The sequence below is a fragment of the Arachis hypogaea genome, chromosome 20 (assembly GCF_003086295.3).
Source record: "Arachis hypogaea cultivar Tifrunner chromosome 20, arahy.Tifrunner.gnm2.J5K5, whole genome shotgun sequence".
Lineage (NCBI taxonomy): Eukaryota > Viridiplantae > Streptophyta > Magnoliopsida > Fabales > Fabaceae > Arachis > Arachis hypogaea.
In genome coordinates this window covers 138,903,645-138,928,136 of record NC_092055.1, presented here as the reverse complement: position 1 = coordinate 138,928,136, position 24,492 = coordinate 138,903,645, and the positions used below count along the sequence as shown (strand labels likewise).

The 24,492-nt window shown below is 31.4% G+C and overlaps 2 protein-coding genes across 3 annotated transcripts; both read right to left on the bottom strand.

The window, feature by feature from the left end:
- Positions 1-10,551: 10,551 nt before the first annotated feature.
- LOC140183274 (uncharacterized) lies at positions 10,552-12,145 on the bottom strand. Its single transcript, XM_072231308.1, has 3 exons — positions 12,006-12,145; positions 11,224-11,637; positions 10,552-10,777 (listed from the first exon to the last, which is right to left on the bottom strand). The coding sequence occupies exons 1-3, from the start codon at positions 12,143-12,145 to the stop codon at positions 10,552-10,554; spliced, it is 780 nt and encodes a 259-aa protein (XP_072087409.1).
- A 3,969-nt stretch (positions 12,146-16,114) lies between these two features.
- LOC112784019 (zinc finger protein CONSTANS-LIKE 1-like) lies at positions 16,115-19,356 on the bottom strand. Of its 2 annotated transcripts, XM_072231634.1 has the most exons (3): positions 19,156-19,356; positions 18,068-18,945; positions 16,115-16,777 (listed from the first exon to the last, which is right to left on the bottom strand). In XM_072231634.1, exons 2-3 carry the CDS (start codon positions 18,887-18,889, stop codon positions 16,421-16,423), a joined length of 1,179 nt encoding a protein of 392 aa, XP_072087735.1. In that variant the 5' UTR covers positions 18,890-18,945; positions 19,156-19,356; the 3' UTR covers positions 16,115-16,420. The 2 variants fall into 2 exon arrangements, with proteins under 2 accessions (XP_072087735.1, XP_025682878.1); XM_025827093.3 differs by having other exon boundaries at positions 18,068-19,260.
- Between the last annotated feature and the right edge of the window lie 5,136 nt (positions 19,357-24,492).

The window sequence follows — 24,492 nt, the reverse complement described above, 5'->3', positions numbered from 1 at the left end:
TATTTGATGTTGTAATTAAATCTATTAATCGAATTTAGCATGTATTAATGACGAGCATATGGGTAATAGGAGGGGTTTGTTATTTATTTGATAAAAAAAACAAAAGTTTAATAATTTTTTAATCAAGATAATAGGCTTATACATGATGAAAATAAAAAAGTTAACATTGATTAATTTCTCATTTTTTAATTTTTTTTACTAGTTACTAATATGGATAACAAAAAATGTAAAAAACTAAGTCAATATAACAAATATATTTTAAGAGTTTAGTTAGAATACATATTAAGAACTTAAGATTATCCTCAATAAAAAATTTAAAATTTATTATTTTAATAAATACGTTGAAAATTTAAATTTTGTATATTTTTTATATTAATAATTTTTTTAAGGTATATCTTAGCTAAACTCTAATAAAATTTTCTATCAATGTTAGATATTGTTCAAACCAACAAAATGTGGGATGGCTGGTGGGTAGTGGGTACAAGCAAATTTATTGAGAATGCTAGAAACTGATATTTTTTTGTGGAAAAAAAATGATTTATTATGTGTGTTCTAGTTTCTTAGCACTTCTCCTAAACCTAGCTAATTTGATAAAATATTTTGGATAGATAATTGTTCTTTTAAAATATAGAAAATATCTCACTTTGTATTTAATAAATTAAATCGATAATATGTTTGTGCATTTAGCTTTGAAAAATTAGTTTGTACTTTTTTTTATGTTAAAAAATTTAATATAATTTTATGTTAATACATATCTATATCATTCATTTTCACTTTATTATATTTAGTTCTATTAAAGTTATTTTAAATTTTAAAAATAATTTTATCAAACACAATTTTTATAACTTGTATTTATTAAAAATCAGTTTTATTTTAATTTAGCAAATATAATTACTATAATTTTAAAAAATAATCTTTACTTTAAAAAACCAGATCTTAGTATATTAAAGTATATTAATTGTACTTTATTTAACCAATTCCTTATTTATCATTTGAAATAACAAAAAAAAAAAATTGAAGAAAAAGATAAATATAAAACATATAATCCGAAGGGAAAGAGTATATATATTTTATTTTGTGAGAGTGCAAGTAACTGTCCAAGGGTATCAACCTGATAATGCGACAAGAAATTCCACTAAAATAGTTTCTGTCGAAACTTAACCATGATCAACTAGTATCTCACCTTTCATAAAAGTTCAAAGTGCACCCACTTTTTTGGACCACTCTGACTCACCACAGTTTTTTACTCAATACTCAAACACAATATTAATATGGAGAATATTATCTCTGAATTAGAAATTGTGTTTAAATTTTAGACAAAATATAACTTCTTTTTTGGTTTTTTATAGTTTTTTTTTTTTCTGTCTGACATGTTAAAATTAACTTGGGTGGAACGTTAAACAAAATTTTAAATACTATGATTTTCATCGTAATTATCTTGAATCCCGTTAGGGAGGCAATGGAGTATTTATATAATGTGTATAATGGACTATTTATTTGGCTCAATATAAGTTAAAAAATGAACATTCAGGATAAAATACTACTAATTTTTCAAATACAATACACTCATACTATACAGAATAACCATCCAAGTACCAGGAATAATAAACATCTGATATCCTACTGAATCGAACATCTCTAAACTCCCATTGTACACATTGTACAAATATTAACCCTCTATACTTCCTCAATTATCTTTGATTTGAATAGAGTTAGATTTTAAGCACGATTTTTCTCCATTTTTTTTTCTTTTAAACATTCTATCATGATAGAGTTTTTTTCTTTAAAATTTTGTTAATTAATAACAAACTGTATAAAACACACAAAGAAAAAACTATATTTGTATTTTTATCTTTTCTTTTAATCTAATGTATCTATTAAACATTAACATCAACCGATAGAATTAAATTATTAATAATTCATAGATAATTGTAATTAGATTATAATATAAGTTTATATTATAAAAAAATTTCAAACACGACATGTTATTAAAGATTAATCTCCACAAATTTAAATTCTATTTAAGAAATACCGTTAGTCAATAAATTCTGTATATACAAATTTTTAATACTTATTTAAACAGAAAAATAATTGTCTCACCAATTCAAACTCAAGTTAGTTTTATCATATAACAACATATTAGATCATAATTATTAATTAGTAGGTACTTTTTTTTTTTTCTTTTTTGGTCTCTCAAAAGTTATTTGTATATGACAATTCTAAAATAGTGATCATATGAGTTACTCAACTATGGAAGTATCTATGCAATTTAGCAATATAAAGACATGAAGAAAGAACATATTCAAAAACCCTTTTGTGGATATCCGTACACTTATTGATTTGCAGCCATGAAATATGAATGTTCCACAGCAACACATGTAACCAATGGCATTGCAGATTATGATTATTCTAATGTTCCTAGACCATTATCAGAACCAGAAATTTAAAGTGAAAAGTGCATGCAAGTGAACCACTTTTCTTTCTTATTTGTTCTTATTGCAAGCGCTTTTGAGGACCCCACCCTGTACCTTTTTTGTTCTTTCCGAACAAACAAACTTTAAGTTATTTTATATTCTCTTGTATTTTCAACCTCAAAGGAAAGCTATTTAATTCTGCTAATGTTGAATCACAAAATAGTGCAAATATTTATAGGACATTCTCCTAAAATCCATATTCACTACATATATTAAGCACAGTACATTTGCTAGAGCATGTTCTATGCCAGGATTTTTTTTGCAACCGATATCTGACTTGAGGAGATATTTATATAGACATAAGCCAGAAAGTTAGAGTATGGTCTATTGTTAAAAAGATAGTGAAATTTTTTAGATAATTTAGTTTTTTTTTTTTTTTTTTAAACTAAAGATAGGGAGACTCAAATCTGCGACCTCTTAGTTGAGTATGGGAGACTATGTCATTTGAGTTATAACTCATTGGCTTTTTAAATAATTTAGTTATTTAAGAAAAAAATCGATAGAACATTTAGTTAAAAAAGTAGAGAGATAAAAATAGACATGAATTAAAAATAAAAAACCTAAAAAGTTATATATACAGTGATTAAAGAAAATCTAGATATAGATAGTTCAGTCTTATCGTAGACATGATATATGCATAATAAAATTTAATTTAATGGTATCATTTGATTCAGTAATTGATTCTACTTTATGAGATAAGATTTTATTTGTTGTTGTTGTTATTGTTGTATATTCTACAACGTACTAAAGAAAGATGTAATTCAAATTTCACTACAAAAACAATATTCATATGTAATAACCAAAGTTATGTATGTTAGGACCTAAAATGACATATATAAGATTTTATTTTTATTGTCTACGGTATCTCCTAACTCGACAAGTCAAGGAGTAATTCGTTGCGGATCTAATCTCCATTTAAAGGTCTATTGCTGATCAATGAGTTGTTGCATGCACAAGGCAGAATTCGAACATTCGACACTTATTTAAGCAGACGAGTGAGCTAATCAATCGCGACCAATCCAAGTTGGTTAGATGACATATATGAGATGAGTGAATGATGGGTAAAGGAAAAAAAAAACACATGGCATCAAAAGAGTTTGCATTATTGCATCAAATCTGATGATTCAATTTTAGTAGAAAATTGAAGTTAATATTGGTGTTTAATAAGCAAACTTTAGAGCCAAGAGATAAGAATCTTGGTCTTTGTGGGGGAGGGATAATGGTTACTCAAAGCATTAAAATGTTAGCAAATAACGTTACAGATATAGATCATCACAATATTCGTAACCACTACAAACCTGAAATTCAAAGCGAAAAGTGCAAGCTAGAGTGTTTTTCTTCCACACTTTTCCAGATTTTAAAATACCATTCTCTCTATCACATTCACACAATGGGTATAAAGCAATAACCTCATGAATGATTTGTTCTACTTAGTTGTATCTCATGCCTTCCATAAAGTTAAAAAGTGCATCGCTTTTTACCTTTTAGGACCACTATATGACCCACACTTTACACTTTTCGAATATCTTTGACAACACAAGGTTGCAGTGCATATCTCTACTATTTTAGTTTCAAATTCTAATAATATTCATGGTTTCAATTAGCATGTAACTACTTGGGTTAAACGAGAGTTGTTTTTTGAGAGGATAGAGACTTCTAATCGGGTAATGTTAGGGACACAAAAAAAACAGACAGAACTTGCTTTATTTAACATTCATTAATTGTTGCGACAATTAATGAATGCTAAATAAGAAAAATTATTGCTGTTTTTTGCTAATATTTTTTTGTTACCAAACATTTCCAAAAAAAAAATATCATACAAAAAATTGTCAGAACTTATTTTATTTAGTATTAATTAATTATTACAACAATTAGTTAATACTAAATAAGACACGTTTTGACTGTTTTTTTTTTTTTTGTCTTTCTATTATTATCCCAATAGATATTTTACTTTAATTTGTACTTATAGTATATCTATAGTATATCCGGATAGATTTGGAAGGAATTTACATCCGATCTTTATATTTATAATGTACTTATATAGATTCGAGAGAAATTTATATCATATCCTTATTGAATTTGACAGGATACTAAGGTTGAATATTTTGTGGCCTAATTATGTCTCTCAAAAATACGTTTGGCCTGATAAAGTACCTTAAACCCAATACAATTTTATTACAATAAACGAATTTAATTTTGATACAATAAATAGTGTAAAAATATATATTATTTAATAATTACATTTATTTTTTTAGATAATTATTTACGTAATTAATATAAAAAATATTTATTTTTATTGAATTAAAATTATATAATTAGATGTACATTTAATATTGCTTTACACTGATAATATCAAAAAATTGAATTCATAATCAATTTTATTATTCTACTATAAAACGTTCGATTAATTTTTTATGTTCTATTAAACGATACGAACTCTTAAAAAGACTCTGGAGCATTATTATACTATTAAAAGGCCTCATGTATTATAAAATTCACTACTCTTATGAAATTTAATATCCTTTTAGAATATTTTATTATTCACTTCTTCTGTTCCTAACAACTTAAAATCGAATGTTTTTTTTTTTTCTCTAAGACTAAGATATTTATTGTCAAATATAGTAACTATTTAAATTCGACGGAGTAATAATTTGTAGTAAATAAGTGTACAATATGTATATACAAAGAAAAATAATTAAGAATATTCCAAGTTCCAACTCCTTAATTAGCTGTGCTTGGTACCTAATTTGCAACCATGAAATATGAATCTTGTGCCGAGTGGGAGAAAAATGGTCACTGCCAATAAACTTGTAACGAATTGCACTTCAGATATAGATCATTCTAATATTCCCATGCCATGCCTACCATAAATCTAAAGTGACAAATTAAAAGTGCTAATAATGAATTTTCTGGCATCTCCATCGTATACAATTATACATCACATTACTAATTGCTCTAATTTAATCTTTTAGATTGACGAGATAAAGACTAAGCGACATCACTCATGGTATTGAGTTTTAGTGACGAAAAATATGTAAAGTGGTACATTTTTTTAAATTTAGAGACTAAATTAAAGCAATTGATGAAATCTCAAGACTAAATTAATATAACTCATCAATCTCAAAAATTAAAACGGGGTCAACTCTAACATTACATGTATCATATCATCATATATGTATGTACAAAGCATGATCATGTTTGACTTCTCTCTACAGCTTCATCTACCTTCCACTAGAAAGTGTACTCTTTTTTGTGAAATATTCACTTCCACAAAGACAAAAGTAGTTCATAGAAATCTTTTTTTTTTTCCTTTGGCATTTTCAACCATATCCATGGCATATACCATTTAGTTCATATAACTTTCTTATCATCAGGTTGTGGCGGTTCAATTGATTCTTTTTTGTCAAACTCATCAATCATGTATTCCACCATCCAGTAGTACTAATAATGAAGATGCCTAAATAATAATTCCTTGTAGTTTGCTTACTCATTTTATGCGTGACATATTATATTCCTCGTCATCAATAAGGGCATGCCCATTTATTCACTTCAGTGAAATATGAAAAGCTTTGACCTAATTAACATAATGGAACACCCTACCACATAAAGCCTTACGTTTAAGTCGTAAAGTAGAGATGGCGATATATTACGACCTCTAAAAGTAAAATACGTACATAAATATAGTTGAAAGAAATCATATCTAGGAGCCTTGAAGAATAAACTAAGCAAAAACAAAAATAGAAAATCATGTTACACTCGCATGAATAATTATAAAACGGATAGGTAAAATCAAAAGAAGGATAAAAAAGGTGTCCGTATAGTTAATATAAAAGGTCCCAGGAAAGCCAGAGAGTCATTCCTAAAACTCCAACACTCAGATTTCAGCTTAAAGATCCAATTAAACCAGAAATTAAGTAAGTTATATAAGGTATTCAATAGTTCTAAATCTAACTTTAACTTAACACTTCACTTTCTGTCTCCTCCAATCCTTCGAATTACCGGTAGAACAACCCCCTCACACCTCCGCTAAGAGGGGTCTCTCAGAAAACATACACATGCAATTCAAGTAAGGAAATCACACATAGAGGTGCAATTACAACAAGTAGAACAAGTAACAAATAAGCAGATCTAGAGTTAAATAATTAAGCAAACCAAAACGATACACACTCACGCAAAACATACAAATGCACATGATATATGCCTGTCCTATGGCTGATGAGCTCATTTGTCGGTTATATAGTCAAATCCAACATGTCCGGTAGCTAACTCGGACACTGTCTCTCTGTTGCGCATTAATACCATTAGAGGAAATTAATACGTGCCCTGTCACCATTAGAGAAATTATGTGCTATGTTACCATCAGAGGGATTATGTGTCCTGTCACCATTAGAGGGAATAGGTGCCCTGTCATCCTTACAACCAGAGAGAAAATACAGACATATTTGCCATCAATCAACCTCAACCATGACTCATTTATCATATTTAAACTCAGTTTTCATCATTTTTCTTCCTCATCTCTTCCTGGAGCAGGTGGACAACACCACTCCCTCTTACTCCGGGGTCACATATCTCATTCATTTACAAACCATCATTTTCGCACTTTCTCAACCACAATTCATTACTTCAAACTTTATTATCACACATTCTATTTCGTTCATTAACAATTCATACTCAAAACACAATTTATTCTTTTCTAAATAAAGCAAACTCAAAACGTAATCCTTTTCTTAATAATTCAAAATCAAATTATAAAATCTTTAAAAATCCAAATCTTTTTAAATAACCATTTCAAACGAAACCTCCTATTTTTCTAAAAATTTCGGCAGCATTTCCTCTAAAACTTGGACTTTTGCCACCCCTCAAGGGTCCCAACCACCAAACTAAACACCTCTCGGTGATTCAAATAATTTTTAGTATCAAATTATTTCAAAATCAAACCACATATTTCTCAACTAATCCGTTCAATTCAATTTTACAAACCCTTTATCAACCCTCAATATATCAACAATCATCATTATTTCATACTCATCAATGTCATAATCCAGCACATATAAATTTATTCATCCTTTATATACACATCATATACCATATACACAATCCATCAATAATTCATTCAGTTAATTCCTATCTTAAGGTCTTCTAGTCTAAGTTTTCACGTGACATTAAACATTAACTACAAGAAACCAAAACCCCAATTCCTCCCTAAACTCAGAACACCTCAGAAACCTCTCCATTCACAAACTCCAAACTTTCAAATATCAATTCCTCAACCTTAATCACCCGGATTTCGTTCCAAACCTCTCAATTGAACTCCAAATCAACAAGAACACAATCTAATTCACACAATATCACTATAGTCATCATAGGGTTTACTATTTCAATAATTCACAAAGGTTCAACAGTTTCTTACCTTATTCATGCATCAAATGAACAAAATCCAATAGTTTCCTCAAGCTAACTCAAGCCTAGAACATTAAAATCACATAATCTATCAAATTCAAAACCTTAAATTTTGAAATTAGGGAAGAGTGACTCAGTAAGAAATTGTTAGATTGTTACCAAATTGATATGTGAGTTTTGTAGAGAATTCCGAAACGAATGCGTGGCCGCTGACGGCTCATCAATCAAAGCTCCGTAGTGAAAGTTTCGGATGATTGAATTTTCGGAGACGTTAGGTTTTCTCTCCTGATTCTCTCTTCCTCAACATAACTCCTAGTGCTAAAATGAAAGAAGGAGAGCACGTTCTCTGTGTTTAATAGGTTGGGCCTTGGGCCCGATTCGGGTTCGGTTCAATCGGTTCGGCCTTTTGGCCCATTTTTAGGCTAAAATCTTTAAAATTAGTGTTAAAATTCATATTTTAATTATTTCTACTTCTTCAAACTATAAAATTTAAGCTCCCAATTTCTTTAAATAGTAATTAATTTATTGGTTAATTATTTACTAATTACCTGAGGTTTACATCCTACCCCCTAACAAAAAATTTTGTCCTAAAAAATATCGTTCACTTTTTTTTTAAAGAAGGGGCTCAACACAAAAAGTGGAGCAAGGAAAGCTTCAAAAAAACAAATATGAAAATGAACTAAACCAACCGATCTAACCATAAATACCCCTCTGTCATCTCCAGCATTGCCATCAACAACCAAAAGGGTCAGCACTTAACCACTCAGAGTAGCTTTGGAAGGATAAGTTTATAATCTCATCTGCTCCTTTTTTTTATTCTGAAAAAATTTTCGGTTTTGTTCCAACCAAATGTTTCACATAATGGCACAAAAACACACCATCCATCTCTTGCACTCCTCCTTTCTAATTGATATCTCAGTCCAACTCTGGAAGTGCTCCTTGACTGTACCCGGGCAAGTCCATTGTAAACCAACATAAGATATCCAAGCACACCAAACCTGTCAAGAAAAATTACAGTCAAGAAACAAGTGATAATCATTTTCATCATCTCTGTTACATAAGACACATAGAGTATCTTCTTGGTTAATAACCCGAATCGACGCAGTTTCTCCTTCGTATTGACCCTGCCAGCTAATTCAAACCAAACAAATAACACTACTCTAGGAGGGACTAGCCCCTTTCCAAATCGACCTGGTAAAGCTGTAACTTGATATATCCTCCAGAGCCATTTCCACCTGCAACACCTACACAAATGAGTTAGTAGAAAAAATACATTGTTTATCAAATTTTTACACTACTCTATCCTCTCTCCCAAGTGCAGGTTTGACTACTCTCAAAGTATTGTGAAGCCGGTTCACTAAATCCAACTCCTATTAGAACAATTCTCGCCTCCATTGGAAGTTCCATATCCAAACTAACCCATCCCAAAACCCACAATCCCCTATCACTGATCCTCTTTAGTTTAAAATAGAGAAAAGCCTTGGAAATTGATCTTTCAAAGACCCTCCAATAATCCAAACATCCTCCCAAAATCAAGTACGTCTCCCATCACCCACCTACATAGCCAATCCAATAATCATCTTCTGTCTAACTTCTTGATTTTTGAACTGTAATTGACAAATATCCTTCCACGGTCCCCCCGATTAGGCAATTTCTGAGAGGATAGAAACTCATTTGGATTCAAGTTATTACAGGAGCATACCACCTTCTTCCACAACGGACACTCCTCCTTAGAGAACCGCCACCACCACTTAAACAGAAGGGGTGTATTGCGTATCATAGCATCTCTCACTCGCAACCCGCCTAACCTTTTAGCCTGCACCACTTTCCACTTCACCAAGACCATACCAGACTTCCCATCCTCCTTACTCCATAAAAAACTTCTTTGTAAGGAAATCAGTTTCTCTACAACAATTTTTGGCATCTTATATAGGCTCAAATAATAAACCGGAATGCTATTCAACACAGATTTGATAAGCACCAACTTACCGGCTTTATTGAGCGTCTTGTCTTTGCAGAGACTAAGCTTCTCCTCCACTTTGTCTATTATTGGCTTCCACGTCTTAACTAACCTTGGGTTCGCTCCTAATGAGATGCCCAGATATTTAACTGGAAGGGAGTCTTGCTTGCAGCCTAGCACACTACACATACATTGTACCTACTACTCGTCACAGTTAATAGGAATTAAACTGGACTTCTCAAAATTAATACTTAAACCTGACATCAACTCAAAGCACCGAAGCAACCTCTTATAATTCTTGATGGTCTCATCTTCAGGAGGGCAGAACAAAATAGTATCATCAGCAAACTGTAGATGCGACAACTCAATATGATCTCTTCCAACTAACAATAGTGATAAGCAACTGTTCCTGACTGCTTCTTCAAGCATTCTATGTAAGACATCAACAACGAGTACGAATAAGAACGGAGACAAATGATCACCTTGTCGCAAGCCCCTTTCCATCTTGAATGGCTTAGAAGGTGGGTCGTTTATCAATACTGACATAGAGCACGAACTCACACACTCCATAACCCATTCCCTTCATCTCTATCCAAATCCCATCTTCTGCAACACACGGTCTACGAACTTCCACTTTACTCTGTCATATGCTTTCTAGAAGTCTAACTTTATTATTGCTGCTTCCATCTTCCTCATTTTAATACACTGAACCATTTTTCATGCGATAAGCACCCCATCATGAATCTTCCGACCCTTGACAAATGCACTCTGCGTCTCACCTACTAATCCTGGCATAACTGATCTCATCCTCCTAACTAGCATCTTCAAGATAACCTTATACACACACTCCACTATGCTAATCGGGCGCGAATCTTTGATTTCCTTAGCACCAGTAAACTTAGGGGCCAGTGCTACCCGAGTTATATTAGCATCTGTTGGCAACCTTGAAGATTGGAAGAAACCCAGTATCGCTGTTGTGAATTCAGAGCCAATTTCGCCCCAACACTTCTTTATGAAATTCATGTTGTAACCATCACTTCCTGGAACCTTGGACGATTCACAATCTTATACTGCCTCTCTAACCTCCTCAGGTGTTGGTAGCATCTCTAGAGCCATAGCATCCTCTTCGTCAATCCTTTCCACCAGCCCATCTCTAAACCCACCATCGGAGACTTCTCTTGATGATATAACTCCTTGTAGAACTCTCTTTTGGCAATCTTAATCCTAGCTTGATTCCTTATCAATCTTCCATTAATGACCAGTGCATCAATTCTATTATTCCTCCTTCTCCCTGAAGCTAAGTTATGGAAATACCTTGTGTTTTTATCCATGTGCCTCACATGCCTAGACCTCGACATCTGCTTCTAGTGTATTTCTTTCTTCACATACCACTTCTCGCAGCAAGTAACTAAGGCCCTCCTTCTTACTTCCATTGTTCCATCATACGTCCCATTACCAACCATGTCATCAATTTTCTTGATCTCTTCTTCAAACTTCGTGATTCTCTTGTCCATGTCACCAAAGTTGTCTCTATGCCATCTTCCCAAGGGACCCGTCAATGCCTTCAATTTTTTGGTAAATTGTATATCTCCCAACCCTCTCCATTCCTCCTTAACCATCCTTAGAAACCCTTCATGTGTAAACCACGAATCAAGGCTAAGGAACGGTCTCGATCCATCTCTTATCCTCTTAACTTCCACTATAATAGGGCATTGATCTGACAAACCTCGTGGACCACCTCTTAAGCGAGTTTTTGGAAATGCCTTAAGCCATTCCAGGCTAACCAGGGCTCTGTCAATACGGCTGCAATAACGTCCTCAAAACCATGTAAACTTACGGTCAGTAATCGGCAAGTCCACCTTAGTAGTTTGCGAGAGTAGTTCTCTTTCCAACCTAATGGATAGTTTCTCAACCTTTGCCAATCTTGACAACGACTTATCTCCCACAACTTCTCCTTCTCACCTTAGTAGTCCTAATGTCCTCCCAATCTTTGTGCTTCCCCTGTGTCACTCTGATCGCTCTTTATTAAGAACTTACCTATTTATTTATGCTAACTAATATTTCATCTGGAAAATCATAATTTTTCACAACTCAATTATGTGTTACTAATGAATGCTATTCTTCGGTATTATTCAAAGCGGTTAAAATTTGGTTACTAATTCCTTTATTACCTCAGATATGAGGAGTGGATCTGGCTACATCCCGGTTTCTCCTGTGTGGACAATCTCTGACCAAATGTCCTGATTTTTCGCAATTGTAACATAAGTCCGAACCATAACGGCATGGCCTGTTCGAGTGATAGCTCCCACATTTCTGACAACTCAAATCATCTGAAACAGCCATCGTCTGTTTTTCTCTACTATTTTCTTGGTGGTCATCATTCTTTCCAGAGTTATTGTAACCTTGGGGGAATTGTTGTGCGTATCCTCTTTTCTTGAATTCTTAGCCCTTTGGTGCGAAATTCAGATTGTGCATATCCTCTTTTCTTGAATTTTTGTGCGTATCCTCTTTTCGGCGATCATTCTTTGCCACAACAGCCTTTCTTGAACATTCCTCTGCGACTCTACTCTTGTTTACCAATTCAGAGAAAATTCTGATCTCCATGGGACCCACTGAACTCAAAATATCACTCCGAAGTCTTCTTTCGTATTTGATATCCTTCCATTCCTCAAAATATCCCAGAGCACCCTGGCAAATTCTGGAGAATCGACACAATTTCTCAAATTTATTCATGTATTCAGCGACCAACATCTGACCTGTTTCAATTGCAGCAGTTCAAGTTCCTTAGATGTCCTGACGGAGTTAGGAAAATATTTTTTATAGAATTCAGATCGGAAAGCATCCCAATGTATTGCGGTGTTGCCTTGCTGTAGGAGACGTTGAGTCCCTACCACCAATACTGTACTTCGCCCATTAGCTGATATGTGGTAAATTCAACATACTGATCCTCAGGCACCTATCGTACTTGCAAGGCTCTCTCCATAGCCTGAAACTAATTATCAACCTCTGTCGAATTTGTGGTTCCTCTAAAAGTTGGTGGGTTTATTTTCAGAAAAGTTGCTAAGGTCATCGGTCCATTTCCGCCATTGCCTCCGTTGCCGTTATTAACTTCTTGACCAAGGGTCTCAACCGTTGCTTGCATAGCAGCCGCCATATTCTCCAGAGCTTTCAAAAAGTTCATGGGATTATTCATAGTTGTTTCGGGTTCTGCATTAATATTCCGGCCTCTGCCTCAACCGCGTCCGCGTCCACGAGTCATCATTTGGTTCCTTTTCACACCAAACAAGTGATATTAAGGTGATCAGTCTCAATATCTCAAGTCTAATACTTCAAAGTCCCAAATGCGTGCTCATAAACAAATATGCCTCATATATCAATTAGATATTCTAATTAGCATATACACATATCCAGAGTATGCCCAGAAGCATAGTCAGTCCGTCCCTCAGGCTCTATAGGAACGAACTGCTCTGATACCATAATGTAACACCCTACCACACAAAGCCTTACACTTAAGTCGCAAAGCAGAGGTGGCGAGGTATTACGACCTCTAAAAGTAAAATACGTACATAAATATAGTTGAAAGAAATCATATCTAGGAGCCTTAAAGAAGAAGCTAAGTAAAAGCAAAAACAGAAAATCGTGTCACACTCGTATAGATAATCGTAAAACGGATAGGTAAAATCAAAAGAAGGATAAAAAAAACATAATATAGAGATTAGAGTTTCAAAACAAAGATATCAAACTACATAGCGGAGATTCTATAAACATATATACATAGCCTAAAATAAAATATGACAGTCCAAAAGATAATTCTTCGCTTGTAAGAAGAGTCTCCAGATGCTCAATGAGGTGCCTCTCGTTCTGCATTTGAAAAGCAACAGAATATATATAGAATGAGAGTCGAAAGTTTTCAGCATGGTAAAGCTATTCGCATAATATTCAAGATTTATAATTTAAAATTTTAGATTTAGAATTTAGAGTTTAGTATCTAGTATGATCGGCAACAGGTGACTAGTCGACAACGACAATTGGTACAGTGGTGGCGGGTGGTTGTGGATTATGATGTTGAGAGAGAGAAAAAAAAAGAGGTAAAATTAGTAAAGAAAAAAAAATTAACAAAATAGTGAGCGAATAAATTTGTTTTTTAACCTAATGAGGTTGATTCTAGTTATTGCCAATATAGAATAATCTAAATTACTAGGTAATATACCACACCAAGCAAGGGAGAATGATGCAAGTAGATAAAGAAGCCAATCAAAATAATAATATGTTAATGTTGTAATGGATGATTGGATGTAATATTACTTTCTATATCTATTCACAAATCACAATTGAGAATGATGAATTAAGCATACAAAATAAAACCCATTGTTATAATTTTTTTTAGTGACTAATTCTTTAATTATAGGCACTTGATGGGTAAGATATCTAATTCACAATTTTAGAATTCTTCCATACCTAAGACGAGTATTAATAAACTCTAAACACTTAATTAGAAAAAAATATAATAACCTAATCTGTTGAATCACATTTTCCTACTAAAGCCTCTGTTGTCCTATTTTAGACAAAACTACTATTGTGCTTCTACACTAGAAGATAAATGTTTATGTTCTCTATAATTCAAGCCAAAAGAAAAAAAAAAAAAGAAATTGTCCTTCAACTTCAAGTGGAACTCAAAGTGTGAACTAAAATTGATCAAAGAAACTCAATTCAACCATAAAGTGGATTAATAATAAAAGATGACCAAATATAAAATATTTTATTTCCAAAAATACAATGAAAATTGAAAAATACAAAAATAACAGGGGAAAATTGGATGAAGTCCTATTATTTTTTAGAGAAAATTCCACTCTCTTTCCATGCGAGATGCTAAAATGATACTTCTCTCTCTTCTATTTTATAAATGTACATTTCCCTCCCTTTTAACTTTTAAAAAACCTTCTCTTTAATCTATTTTAAATTTTTTGTATTAACTAATGTTAACTTTATCTATTTTTTAAGAAAAAAAATTATTTTTTAAAAAATACCCATTAACAAAAATTTTATTTTTTATCATTAAATTTTGCTTACCAAAATATCCTTTAATAAATTATTCTTTTATTGATTAAATTGTATTTTTACCAAAATATTTTTAAAATAATTAATAATTAAATTATAATTTTACCAAAATTTTCGTTAACAATTTTTTTATATTTTACTATTAATTTTTTGATATCTATATATATTATTTTAACATTAAATAAAAATTTTTAGTAAGATTAATTTCAATATCAATATATATTAATTGTTACACATATTAACAGTGGTAAGATTTTTTATTTAATGTTAAAATAATCTATATTGATATCAAAAAATTAATAGTAAATATAAAAATAATTGTTAAAAAATTTTTAGTAAAATTATAATTTAATAATTAAAAAATTATTGAAGGGTTTAGAAAAAAATAATTTAATTATTAATTATTTTAAAAATACAATTTAATCAATAAAAGAATAATTTATTAAAAGATATTTTGGTAAAATGGCCTGAAGAGATTTTCATATATATTGCAATGTTAAATTATTTTTGCACGTGCAATTTCTGTATTTTGGAAGTGTTTTAAAAATATTTTCTGTATAACTTCATAATTTCAGATGTTACAATTATTTTTTAATGTTTAAATTTAGATTTTAGATTTATGATTTTAGATGTGTTTTAAAAATATTTTCGGTATAACTTCATAATTTTAGATGTGTTGCAATTGTTTTTTAATGTTTAAATTTAAATTTTAGATTTATGATTTTAGATGTGTTTTAAAAAACTTTTTGTATAACTTAATAATTTTAGATGTGTTACAATTGAAAAAAAAACTACAATTAAAAATATTTTAGTTTGTGTATATAATTATATTCGACCATTCGTAAAACAGATCCTGCATTTTATCAAATGTACAATAAGTAAGGGATTAATTTTTTTTTAAATGCACTGATTTTGAAATTTTTTTTGCAGATATAAATTGAAATATTAAAGAAAAAAACCGTATTATAGAGAGAAAAGAAACGTAAAAGAAGGAAATAATAACTAATTATAAAGTGTGTAGGAAATTAGAAAAAATTTAATTTTTAAAATTTAAATTAATTTTAATTATAAATGTGTATCCTAAAAAATAAGAATATATTTTAGTTAAAAATTAATTAAATAATATTAAAAGCTAATCAAAGGCTGAATTTTGTTGTACAAGTAGCATTTTCTATTTTTTATGTACAGAGCAAAAGAACATGAAAATTTTTTTAGAGGAAAGTGTTGACAAAATTAATATAAAGATATCATATTTATAAACATGAGTATACAACTGAAAAATATAACTTGTCCAAACTTATTTGGACTACATAGAAATAGATCAGTTGTGCCTTCTATTCTTCTTTTTTTAAGATATTTTTTTGAGATAGATATACAGAGACAAAAAGATAAACATAAATATTTTCTATTTATATTTTTAAAAAATACAGAAAATACTAAATTTTGTATCTGTCTGTCCCTGTCTCCACGATCAAACGAATTTTCGCGTCTACTATCTCAAAAACAATATCCAACATAGCACATTTCTTCAGAAGGAAGGAACAATGCCATATCCAGCTTCTGACATTAGGGTTGATGATAACATTTGATCAACTTCAGCTTCTACATCTGTTCTCTTTGCAAAACGACCCTTAATACGTGGCCTGGTTTCTGCATAGGCCTTTCTTGATTCATATCTTATTTTCTTCTCAAACTTTCTTGTTTTCTTTTTCTCTTTGTATCTTAGAACTCTGGCTACTCTGTCCATTGGAGTTAGAAGTGGTGAAGGCATAGGCATTGGAGGAAATTGCTCACTTGTTCCTATTTGTGCCTTTGAATGTGAGATTGACACATCACTCAATGTTGATTCTGGTACAACTCCAACTTCCATGGATGACAATGAAACCTGAAATTTTATAATAGGTTTATGAGATCACAATTCAATGAAATTAACTGCTAAATCACTCACTTCTATAAAACACATGTTAAAATACACATTGAAAATTTATAAATATTGTCTTTATACATAAATATATGGTAGCTGATTTTTTATTTTTGTATGCATACAATATTTTTTATAATTTTAAGAACATGATTCAGTTAGTATACAAATTTAAAAATTGGATTTTTTTTAAACGAAAAAATTTATGTCCAAATGAAATAGATAAAAACTTATCCTTTTTTGGGTAGCATTCTTTTATGGTAGCCACATCTAGATTTTACAATATTTGGATAACCCTTATTTTGGATTCCTAGTTAACTTTCCCAATTCCCATACTCCAATATATAGTGAGGCTGAGGAATTTCGTACAAAACAAAACTTGGTGAAAGAATTTATTCTTACTTTTTAATTTTTTTTTTTAATAAGATAGAGGGGGTAAACCAAGTAAAATGAATTATGCAATGTGATGGGACAAAAATAGTTAAGTTGCCCTTTTGTGTTTCCAGAAACAGAAATAAAGTATTTTATCTCTACAAAGGCAAAATCAAAGTACAACCATCAAGGACATGAACATATATAATTATATATCATCATTTAATTTCCATGTCTGAAAGAGGAAAAATACTAAATTGCACATTCTAGCTAGTAAGCTTCATCCCTTTAGTGAATATATGCTACATAAGATAAAGTACCTAATCATAGAACTTCAAATATATTTCTACAACGTTGCAATAATTGAATAAAAAATAGAATTCATTTTATGACACAACATCATATATTTCTACAACTTTGAAAATAATCTCAATCCTCGTGTAAGAGTGAAAAAGAATGAAAGCTTGTTAGATAATAAACCTGAATTCAATTTAATCATACATGTATATCGTATATATTTGTTTAAACTTTGAAGTTAAAAGTTTCTTTAATCAATCAAGTAAAAATTGCTAAGACTACTACAAAAATAAGAATAGAACTATATTTGAACTAAATAGTTTTAAGTGAAAAATTAGACATTACACCTTTTAGACACTCATTCTTTGAAAAGGTAAAGTAACGAATTTTAACTAAAAAAGTTAGAAAAATTTACGTAATTCAAAATCAGTTATATTTATTTTTAATATATATTTTGTATTTTAACTTATACTAATTTTGGTATTATCTAACGGTTGAATAGATATTTAATGTTAATTACCTAATGCAAATTGAAAACTTTTCTTAAAGCAAAAGCAAAAGAAAAGAAATGATAAATATACTTACACTTTGACTAAGAGAACCATTGTAACTGAATCCAGCACCAACTTTAGAGGAGTCAAACTCGAAACACTGTTGCATCTGAACCGGAACCACGCTGTCATGGTTGTTTCCCTGATTATGATCGCCGCCATAGTTATGCAGCATATCTTGATCTTGATCATGATCAAGACAACTAAACCGGTTATTATTATTATTATCATCATCACAATCCACAAACTCCAAGTACTCATCACCATCGCCGTCACCGTCGCCACCACAAAACAAGAACCCATCACTCTCATCGTTACCACCCATCCTCACAGGATGAGGCAACAACCACGAAGCAGCTTCAGCCTCATCATCACCCTCACACTCCTCATCCTCCATTTCACATCCATGGTTATAATTCTGATTATTAATTGTACCTTCAATTTCAAACACGTGATCATTTTCTCTTTCTGGTTCTCCTTCTTTTTGTTCTTCTTCTCGGATGAGCGAGGAGCAGCCTGAGATGGGGAGAATGGGGACGCGGTGGTGGCGGCCGGCAAGGGGGTTGGCGGAGTGGATGTCGGAGTCGCAGGAGGAGCAGAGGGAGGCGGCGTCGGCTCTGCAGAGGAAGGCTGCCGGGGCACGCTCGCAAGCCTCGCAGACCCACACGCGCTCGTGCCTCGACGCCACCCTATTTGCCGCGTGGACTCTGTCGTCACATGCGGAGCAGAGATAGGCAGAGTCCGCGCGGCAGTACACCACGGAGGGTGCAGAGCGGCACGTGTCGCAGGCACGTGACCAGTTGTTGGTGGAGCTGCAACTCCCGCCAATATTGATGTTTGTTCCTTCCCTCAGCATGTTTTCTGTTGTAACTGTTTTTGTGTGCGTTTTCAGCTAGTAAGTTAGTTAGGTGGCTACTCCAATGAAGATTTAATGATTGTCATCATGTGAAGATATATCATTTTGACCATTGGATGATAGATTGTAGGACTTGATTTTATTTGAAGTAAAAGTGTTACCTTTATTTAAAGTGTTGCAAAATAAATAAGTTACACTTTTTAAACAAGGATCATCATGAGAAGATGTTTTTGGCATCTTCATGGGAGTAACTGCCAGTTAGTTACGGAGCGCGTTGTCTTTGGTGTTTTGGGTTGCTAGAAATTTGAAGGAAGGTAGGGAAAGGAGAGAGAGTTTTGGGGGAAAGGAAGTTGAGTTGAGTGTTGAGTGACGAGTGATGAGTGAGGGGAGTAGTGAACCAAATAGTGGTGAGGAAGAATCCGGGTGGCCACGTGGCGGGTGCTTATTGGTCCACAAAAGTTCTTCGCACTATCTTGTGGAGGTGTGCTTATTTGCTAATATTTGAAGTTTGAGTTGTGTAAAATAAAGGGTAAATTACGCTATTAAATTAAAGTGGAGGAGAAATTATGTAATTTAACTGAAGTAAAAAATGTAACCGTTATTTTTTTAAAATTGAATAAATATAATTAATCATACGAGTACAATAATATGAATATATATAATTTTATAAATTATTAATTTAAATTATATCTATTTAAAATTTAAATTATAAACTAATATAAATTTTATAATTTAAAAATTTAATTATTTAAATAAAATTAAATTGATTAAAATTTATAAAAATATACTAATACAATTTAAATCGTATTAAAATGTAAATAAGTTTGTTGGGTTCATAAACAAACTTTACATAAATAAATAACTTTAGTCAATGTGATGGATGAATTTTGTACAAATTTTATGAGAATATAATAAAAAAAATTAAATCTTAAAAAATAACATGATTTTTTTAGAATTAATTTTTTTATATTTTATAATAGAAATAAAAAATCTGATTAACATTGAACTGATCCAATATACTAGATAATTTAATTTTTTTTAGTGTAATTCGAATTGCATCCCTTATAATTCGAATTAGTGTAATTCGAACTACCCTGAATCAACCTGCATGCATAATTCGAATAAGGTAGGTTCGAATTACGTATAAATTTTGGCTGCATACTTCGAATTGATCAACTTCAAATTACCGTTGATAATTCGAATTAGTTTGATTCGAATTACATATAAATACGCTTCTAGTTGATCCATGTTACGTTTTTAGTTTTGGTTGAATCATATAATTTTTCTTCCACTTTGTTTAATAGTGTGATTTACCCTAAAATAAATAAATCGAATCAATGTAAGCTTTGCTCCAACTAGAATGCCAACAAATCCCGTGGAAATGAGAAATTAGCATCCACATTATTTATATATTTATATATAAAATAAACTAATTTCTAATCATCTCCGATAATGTTATCAACAATTCAAAAGACCAAATGTTACTCTATTTTTATAATTTTTAATGGACCTATTAACTATTTTTGTAACACGTGTTTCTTGATTTTTAAAGATTTTGTTATTCCTTTTCAGCTAAGTGTTCTAAATAATAGAAAAAAAAAATCAACCACTTGTTACGTTTTTTCTTTTTTTACCGCTATACATGTCCAACTCTCAAAATATTAAAATATTACTTAATTGAACCTAAAATATACCATGGTTTATTATAAGCACACAACTAAGCACACTACACTTGTCAAGTAAACTCACAACCAATAAATAAATGGTAACTATTCTCAATATCCTGTTTACATAAAATATAAATACTATCATTTTGATCAATGACACTAAATTTATATAATCTCTCCTTAATATTGACTCTGCCTACTAACACAAACTAAGTGAACAACTCAATTCATGGTGGAACCAAGCCCTTCCAAATAGAACTAGTAAGACTGTAACTTGAAATATCCTCTAATAATAGTTTAGCCTGCAAAACTAATCAGTCCTCTCTTCCATATATTAATATGATTGACTGAAAGACCCTATAGAAATAATTGTATTCTCCATTGAAAATGTCATATCTACTCCAATCTATTCTAAAACCCACAATATCCTATTACCGATTCGCGTTGATTTGAAATCGAAAAAAGCTTTAGAAAAACTAATTTCAGCATACCACATGATAACCAATTATCTTCCCAAAAGTAAATTCTTCTACCATCTCCTACTTCCAAAGATAATCCTCTGATCATATTGTCTCTCACATGTTACTCTTTTATTTGTAATTGACATATATCATTTCATGAGTCTCATATTTTTGGTACGGGCTGACAAGAAAGAACAATGTTTAGATTCAAATCATTATAGGAGTACATAATTTTCTTTCATAATGAACAATTTTTTGTTTTTGAAAATCTCTACTACCACTTAAACAAGAGAGCTGTATTCCGAATGACTGCATCACCCATTCCCAAACCTCCTAACTTTTTTTAGAGTTTGGACAATATCCCACTTTATTAATGGTTACCCATAATTGCCATCCTCCTTATTCACCAAAATTTTCTTTGCAAGAAAATTAACTTCTTTATCACAATTTTGGACATCTTATATAAGTTGAGGTAATAAATTGATAGATTATTTAATATTTATCATAAATTTGATGAGGACTAATTTACCAATTTTATTAAGCGTTTTTGTTTTTTACAAGTTGAACTTCTCTTCCACTTATCTATTAAAATTTTTTATATCAAAATAATTAAAATTAAATTATTCTATTAATTTCTATTATTTTATTAAATTTGTAATTTAAAATTTTTTAATTAAATTCATGCACCATTTTAAATTTTATAATTAAGATATTATCGTGTCAAAAATATTGAAATTAATAAATTTTTATTTATTAGATTAATATAAAAAAATTTAGATCGAATATTTTAGTTTTAAAAAATTTTTATTCTTTAAAAAATTTTTAAAATTATTATTAAACAAATTAATTTCTATAGCATTTTAAAAGAGAATTATTTAATTTATCTTAGAGTATTTTTCAAGATTTAATTGTTAATAATAAAATTTATTAAAAGTTTATTTTTTTTAACACGCATGTTAAAATTTTAATCAAAAGAGATAGAGTAATTAATTTGTTCAACAAGAATAATTTTTATATACTTCTAAAAAATAAAAATATAATGAAAATCCAAGTATCCAATCTAATTTTTTTAGACCAATTTAATTAAGTGTTATTTTTTAAAATTATCAGTGTTTTATTTTATTCAAAATTCAACTTCTTCCTAATTTCTACTACTAGTGTAGTATAATAACTAATAACTTAATAAGAGTATCTTCTTGGTAGGACCAAGCTTGTTCCTCTTTGGCTTTTGGAATCATTAAAGAGATGGGAAAGTGTGAAACCCTTTTGTTCATAATATATTGATTACACATTTTGGAGACATGTGTCACTTCGGATCCACAGCCGTTGATTCCTTACAACTTACATGCGGCTCAGCGGGATGATTAGGGACGACTAGGGGTGTGTATGGTCCGGTCTGGCCAGAAGATCCGATTCGGTCCCGAATACTTTAGGAATTATTTTGGTGTGATTTTACCAGGTCTAGAGTCGGATAAGGGTCTCAAAAATAAACCCGGTCATTATTTTGGGTCAGGTCCGGGTCATGGCTCGGGTCACCCGAAGTCGGTCCGGTGATCCGGTCATCATACACAATTAATATTTTGTGTTATTAGTGATGGATGATGGCTATTCTTTTGTGGAATTTAAGTATTGTAAACCTTAATATTTTGTGTTATTAGTTATTATAAGACTATAATTTAATGTTTTATGTTTAAAATGCATAAGATTTTAGACTAATGTATAATATTGTTATTTATATTGATTTAAATATTTGGTGTTATTAGACAATATTAGTATTGATTATGGTTATGCTTTAATTTTAGAGAAGAGTTGGTTCTTGTTTTTCTAAGTGAATTTTACCATGTCAAATAATGGTTGGAGTCTTGGAAATTTGGATATTTTCACATGCTAACTTATAAGAAGCTATCAAGGTAATGTAGTGTTAACGGCCCGGTTTTCACCCGGTTTTTACCCGTTATAATCGTGGCCCGAAAGTGTATAGATTTTATCGGGTCTAGGGTCAGTTTCGGGCAGTATATATTTCGGGGCGGGTCTGAGTCATATCAAATCCGGTTTTACTTGGCCCATGCACACCCCTAGGGACGACAATACTAACTTATGCGACTATTCAATTCAATTCGTTAGGTAGGATAGGGTTAAAACTTAAAAGCAAAGCAAATTAAGTTACGGACAAGGTTGCGAGAACTGAACCGGTCAAAGAACCGATAGAGTGACTGGTTCATTGGTTTAATGGTTCGACCGGGGTTCAACCGGGGTTCAACCGATTTAATTAAATATTAAATAAAATTATTAAAAATTAAATATATAATTTCAAATTAAAAAAAAATCATCAATCATCAATAAAATTATTTCAGATAATTTAACAAAACACCATCAACTATCATCCATCAAAATTTAAGAGAAGTAAAACAGCAGGACAAAATTATCCCAGATTCACTATTATCCCATATTCACTGAAATCAACCATCAACAATTATTCCAATTACATAACAATTATAGAAACCAAAAACTTAACACACTGAAGTTTGTGTGACCTACTATTATGGTATGAAGAGATCCATTGAGTGGAAAGTCCAAAAAGAAACCATGGAGGTCTTGAGTTACTGGGATGTCAATATGAAAGATCTCTGGAGAAAATGTCAATTCTTGGAGGTGAGGCAGTAACAACAAAGCATTGAACCATTCATGTCGAAAGATAGTGAAAGATCAAGAGTAACCAAGCATGTAACACAGAGGCAGCAACAACATTATTTTTCCACAAATCCAGCATGTGACAAGTTCAAATAAGTCAAGTTCTCCAATTAACACAGAGGCAGCAACAACATTATTTTTCCCTGAATTCTCACGAGTAATTAGCCATCTTTATCAATCAGCAACAAAAATATAAAACAAGAAAATTTTCAAAAATAATTTCTTATAATTCAAAAATAGAAAAATCAAAAACAAAAAATAACCTCAGAAAACCATGAACAAATAAATAATTCAGCAACCAAAATCATGAAGCAGCAAACAAATAAATTATGAACATATAACCTCAGAAAATCAAAAATCAAAATCATGAATCCAGTAAACAAATAAATCATGAACAGATAACAAATAAATCAAAATCTTGAATCCAGCAAACAAATAACAAATCGCCGTGAGAGAGACAGAGAGAAAGGACGTTGAGCTCTGACCCTCAGACAGAGAGAAAACTCGAAGAGAGAGACGGACACTAACAAATCGAGCAGCGACGACGACGGAGCAGTCCTTCGCGACGGCGATGCCAACAGCTCAGACTCGACGTCGAGGGGAGGTGACGATAATAGGTGTTGTTGACCTTGAAGAGAGCGACAGAGAGAGATCGCCGAAGAGACGACGATCGGCCGACGGCGACAAGAAGAGTAACGATTCGAAGAGACGACGACCGACTGACGGCGACGAGGAGAAGAACGATGAGAAGAGTGCGACGGTGGGATAGTGATGGTGGCTGGGT